At 36.1% G+C, this 6,420-nt stretch overlaps 1 protein-coding gene across 1 annotated transcript; it reads right to left on the reverse strand.

Moving 5' to 3' along the window:
* Positions 1-716: 716 nt before the first annotated feature.
* Positions 717-1,859, reverse strand: LOC127625759 (probable G-protein coupled receptor 25). The gene has a single exon (XM_052101120.1). The coding sequence runs from the start codon at positions 1,857-1,859 to the stop codon at positions 717-719; it is 1,143 nt and encodes a 380-aa protein (XP_051957080.1).
* Between the last annotated feature and the right edge of the window lie 4,561 nt (positions 1,860-6,420).

Genomic DNA, 6,420 nt, shown 5'->3' on the forward strand with positions numbered 1-6,420 from the left:
TGCAACCAAGTGTGAATCACTGAACTCTCAATTCTCACAGCAAGCCACACAGTTTCTCATGAGAAAAGTTCTATAGAATAAAATTAAAGACTTGTCTAGTGACCATAACTGATCAGTATATGCTGCCATGGTTTTAAAGCAATAAGAAGGATGCTAAACAGAAGGCAGTTTTACTGAATAATAGCAACATTTGTATTCCTTACAAAAGGAAGCCATTCATTTTAATGTTGTCTGCATTCTATGTATAAACATAGTAAATAATGCATATTCATAATCGGCACTAAATAGTTATTTTTAATGACCATGTCAATTACATTTTTATACATGGAAATATTTACAAGAAATGTATTTCAAATGTTCTTGTTCACTAAATTAAAGTTTCAACAAGTCTATTCAAATAGTCTACTATATATATAATCACATAATAAATGTGTATATATATATATATATATATATATATATATATATATATATATATATATATATATATATATATATATAAAACAAGAAATCAAGTATAGAAATGCATGGAGCATTGCTCAAAAGTAGATAATTAATGCAATGCTATGATTAATTAATGCATGTAAATATCTCATTTTAACATTGTCATAACAAATCAGTTTAAAGTTAAATATAATCTGGTATATGTGTAAGTTTCATTTGATAGTTTCGATTATAGAGAGAACAAGCTTTCATGAAAGAATTATTGAAAGAATTCACTCCTTTTGAGTAAGTGAGAAAAGGCGTCCACGGCTAGACATATTTCCAGAGTAGGTCTCAGTGGTGCCGTTAGAAAAAGAATGAGATGAGATGTAGCTCTGGTGCGTGTCTCCTTGACTCAGGCAGGTCAGACACAGAACGTAGACTCTGTGCCTGAAATGCTGATCCAGGAACAAGTAGATGGCTGGATTTACACAACTGTTGAGAAATGCCAGGCAGCAGGACAGTGTGAGTCCTCTATATATGTGCATTATTGTCTCATCATTCATCTCTCCTCTGCTTATAAGTAAGAATACTTGGATGCTCTTGAACACATTGAAAGGAAGCCAGGAGATTAGAAAGGCTGAAATGATGGTGAATACAATCTTGAGAGAGTGTCGCCGTCTGGCTCCTGCACGAGAGCTTGCTGCAGCGTGACAATTCCGGCGCAGGTTTACCATAATTGATCCATAACAGAGGCCAAGAATCATAACAGGTAGTATAAATGTTAGAAATATTGTCAGAAGATTCATTGCTTGAACAAAAGAGGATTTGGAATCTTCAGAACACACTGTGACATCCATCCCACGGTACACCAACGATGGAATTCCAAGTAGAAATGAAACAATCCACACAATGCCGCAAGTTATCTGTGCACAGTTGCTGCTCCGGAGGAACTGAGAGTCCATTCGTTTCACTACAGCCAGGTAGCGGTCCACACTCATGCAAGTGAGGAAGAAGATGTTGGAAAAGCGGTTGACAGTAATGATGAAGCTGCTAATCTTGCACAGGGCCTCGCCGAAGGGCCACTCATGGTGACCAGCCGCGACAGCCCAAAGTGGCAATGTGAGGACAAACACAAGATCAGCAATTGCCAGGTTCAGTACAAAGGTGTCCACGAGACGGCCATTTCTCTTATGCCGATTGCCTATGACCACAATGACAAAGAGGTTCCCTGAGAAGCCAACAAAGAACATAATGTAGTACAGCACAGGGATGTAGACATGGGACATTGGCAGCAGTTCGTTTTCGCTAGGGCCATAGTAGTAATAGTCATCTGTTGAGTTGAGCTTTAATTTATGGTCGTAGTTGTCAGCGCCATAATCACCTGCTGAGCTCATTGTAACTTCAAAGAGTGCCATCTCTGTGCTGCTTGCCATCTGTGCACAAGTGATGGGCAAAGTTAAGAAAACCTAGTCTGTCACATGCTTAGAAACCACAAACTGCAAAAACAGGTCTCTCTCTCTCTCTCTCTCTCTCTCTCTCTCTCTCTCTCTTTCCAATTCCAAATTTATCTAAAAGAGAAGGGCTTTCTTAGACTTTAAATAACTGCCATCTTGAGTTTATATCCCCACTTTAATATGAAAAACAGTTTGAGGTACATGATTTAGTTCTAATTAGGTAATACATACCAGATCTGGGCTATAGTATACTCAAAATTACAAATATTTCCCCCCTTTCCCCCCCAGGAGGGTTAGTTTACCCAAAAAAGGGTTAGTTTACCCAAAAATGTCTTTTGCTGAACACAAACAAAGATATTAAGAAGAATAGCTCAGCACTGTAAGTCCATACAATATAAGTGAATGGTTACAAAAACTCCTAAAGCTCCCAAAAGAGATAAAGTCAGCATAAAATGTTTCAATAAAACTACAGTAGTTTAATTAACTTATTCTAAAGCAATCTGGTTGGTTTTGGGTGAGAACAAACCAAAATATAACACAGGCCTATATATTATTTTATTTTCACTGCACATCTTTACTGCAGTCTCATTGGCGATCATGATTTCAAGCTCGATTACTCTCGCTATAGCGCCATCTAATGCTTTGCATGTCTGTTAAGCACTAGGAAGTGTAATCAAGCTTGAAGTCATGATCGTGTCTAGAGACTGCAATTGCAAGATGAACGTACATTGAAAAGGGAATTATATTTTGGTTTTGGTATATTTACAAAACCAACTGGATCACTTCAGAAGACATTGATTAAACTACTGGAGTCACCATTCACTTGTATTGTATGGACCTACAGAGCTGAGATATTCTTCTAAAAATCTTAATATGTGTTCTGCACAAGAAAAAAGTCATACACATTTGGGATGGCATGAGGGTGAGTAAATGATGAGAGAATTTTCATTTTTGGGAGAATTATCCCTTTATGAAAACTGTTTGTCAATAACTGATACGAGCACCTCAATGCAAAAGGCTATTTACATAAGCCTAGTGCTTTTTATGTAAATCACATTTTAATATAACTTAAATCTTTTTTTTTTTTTTACTAAAAAATAAGTAAGTAAGTACAGAAAGGTCTTAACTAAATAAAATTAAATATAATAAATAAAAAAATGTTTACTAAAAAAATAAATATATAATGCAGAAAGAAAAAGACAGTGCAGTTAGCAAAGTGCAGACACTTGCACACATAGACATCAAAGGGGCTTAAGCACCTGCCCTTTTATCTGAAAAAAATATATATAAAAAAAAAAAAAATATATATATATATATATATATATATATATATATATATATATTCCTGTTTGCTCACAGCTTCCCTGTCAAACAAATAATGTTTTGAATAAAAAATCAAAAGATCAGGTCTGGAGTTCCGATGCTCTCCCTCCCTCCCTCTCTCTCCCTCCCTCCCTCCCTCCCTCCCTCTCTCCCTCCCTCCCTCCCTCCCTCCGCAGCACAGCAGTGCAGGACCCATCGGCACATCAGACACACAGACAGGCAGGCAGCAGCCCCTCTCAGCTCCTATCCCAGTTGTGTTTTTCTTGGCTTGTGTGGAGGTGAGTGGTGATGAACAAAAGACTAAGCTACCAGTGCCTCGACTTTACAGCTAATTAGCCAAAAGACAAATATAGTTAACTTGTGTCTTATAATAACTAATTAAAATGCACTAATTTGCATACATTTGACAAGGCACTGCTGGTGAATAGGATAAACATAATAACTAAAGCATATAACCCATGAAGCATATGGTGTATTCCAATAACACCAAAAGAATTCAAACGAGTCATTGCCTTGTGCAAAATAAACAAATTATTATTGAAACTATGTCCATCTCCTTGGTGCAGTCATTTATTCTAAATATACACTTGAAACTAGTAGAATAGAAAATATGCACATTGTGGTCATAGTTTCCTTTGCTGTTGCCTTTTCTTGTGATAAACCTAGTGAATACTAGAGAAAACCATGGTTTCTGTGTGAACTGATTATTTTGTAGAAATCTGTTGAGTATGAAACAATTGCGCGAGTTTGAGAGAATTAAAATAAATTGGTAAGGAAGTCAGAGTTGTGTCAATATATTCAAAGTTTAAAAAAAATATATATTTTTTAAATAAATAATTATGAGAAGTGCCCTTTTTTCCACTTGAGCCCCTGCCCCCCAAAATATCTGTTCATATCCCTGGTGCTCAGCCAGTGAATGAACTGATGTGTTTTTTCCTAAGCACAAGTAAATACAGTCACATACTGTGTGAATAACACTTAGAAAAAAAAAAATAATCATCACGCAAGCTGTTAAAAAATGTAGGCCTACAAATTAATTTCTGAAATGACACTGGTTGTTTGGTGAGATTTATTTTACCACTGCATGCAGAATGCTGAACATTAAGTCAGTTAGAAATGCGTAGAGCTCGTCTGAGATGTTTTGTAATCAGCTGTGGTTTCCTGGTGTTGCTTTACAGTAGCACCACACATTTCCAGCATATGTGTAACATTTTTGAGCTCGAACAAACTAATAAGATCGTTTAAAATGTTCAATCTAGCACTTGAAATACTTTCAGATGTTTCTGTTGAACAAAAAATGAATAATAAAAATGACCATATAAGGCAGATAAATGAACAAAAATACAAACATATGGAAGTTTATATTTCACTCAAACTGCCTCTTTACATGCAACTTACTTGTGCATAGTGTCATTGATTTAGGATCTGTTTATAAGGTTGTTTACTTGCTATTTATATGTTTCAAGATGTACTGGTAGTGTTTCTTTTTAGCCCCTTTTCTGCCCAATTTGGAATGCTCAATTCCCAATGCGCTCTAAGTCCTCGTGGTGGTGTAGTGACTTGCTGGAACCCGGGTGGCGGAGGACGAATCTCCGCATCTGATAATAACATTATAGTGACCATGAGGAGATTACCCCTTGTGACTCTACCCTCCCTAGCAATGGGACAATTTGGTTGCTTAGGAGACCTAGCTGGAGTCACTCAGCTTGCCCTGGATTGGGATGGTAGTCAGCGTCTTTACTCGCTGACCTACACAGACCCCTGGTAGTGTTTTTAACACTGTGGGTTTAGAGGAGGTTACGTTGTGGTTAGAGATGTTGACTAGACCTGGAGGGTTGAGAATAGATTTCCTGTGCTGATGATGGTATACAACTCAGCAGACACTCCACTCTATTTGTATCATGTGCAAGTCATATTTGAGATATTGTGCAAGTTACTATTAGATGTAATTAATTAAAATAATTTGAACAAAGTGGAACTCTTGTGTTATTAAGCCTTTCGAGGAAATTCTTCTTTTTTTTAATTTTTTGAGTAGTAGGCAAGATTCTTATCTTAATCTTATTTTATCATGATCATTAAGCTATTTTTAAATGGAGCATTTTTATCATGACAGGATCTCAAACACCATTGTGCTATGGGATCTGCTTGCTTCTGCGTATTTGTAAAATGAGCTCTATATGTTGGCAACACTGTGCTGCCATGCACGTGTTACCATTGATGTTGAAACAGCATCCAACTTTCACCCTTCCAAAAAAAGGCATTTTTTTTTTAACAGTATGGGCAATATTATTATCTATAACATCTTGAATATCATCAAAAGCAAGAAATTATAGGTGTTTCAAATTGAAACTACATTTCTATTTTAATTTATTTTTCATTTAGTTTCGGACACAAGCTTGAAGAAGTATTGTATGCTATGAAACGAGCGAGTTAATGTAATTAATTTATATTTAAATTTTAGAATTAATCAGGATTGGCTAATATGCCATGACAAATGTAATAATTGAGAGACAAATTATTTGAGGAAGAAATTTAGCTCAGACTTCAGCACATCATCATTCACAGTTCATATTTTAACACTTTCTGTTTAACTTTAAACAAATGACAATTTAATGTTTATATATGCTGTTGATTACTCTATCATTGTTTCCATGTTAAAGACAAATAATTTATTAATCAAGGCAGGTAAGTAGATTTTCAGAACATAATTTTCAAGGGCCTCTGCAACATGCACCTAGATAGCTCTGTCTCTAGAATTGATAAATGATACACTTGTCTATCCAGACCATTGGTGTTACAGAGCAGTGACCAGGGAACTGGGGAAATATTAAACTCTTTGGCCAATTCATGGCCAAGATTAGTGTGAAATGGGGGCCCAATCCTAATCCTTCCTGCAGAGCTTTGCTTCAGCTCTAATGAAACATACCAAAATCAGCTAATCAAGGTTTTATGGTTCACATAAAAAAGCTGCTGTGTTTTATGGTGCGTTCCAGACCACTCTGAATTTTCCCACTTACTACTTGAAAATAATGGCTGGAACAATGCTTTAAGTCAGATCAAATCAAATCAAATCAAATCAAATCAAATCACTTTATTGTCACACTACCATGTACACAAGTGCAACAGTAGGTGAAATTCTTGTGTGCAGTTCCAAGCAACATAGCAGTCATGACAGTGACGAGACATATACCAATTACAGTAAACAACATACTTACAC

Source organism: Xyrauchen texanus, chromosome 32, assembly GCF_025860055.1.
Source record: "Xyrauchen texanus isolate HMW12.3.18 chromosome 32, RBS_HiC_50CHRs, whole genome shotgun sequence".
In the NCBI taxonomy this organism is placed as follows: Eukaryota; Metazoa; Chordata; class Actinopteri; order Cypriniformes; family Catostomidae; genus Xyrauchen; species Xyrauchen texanus.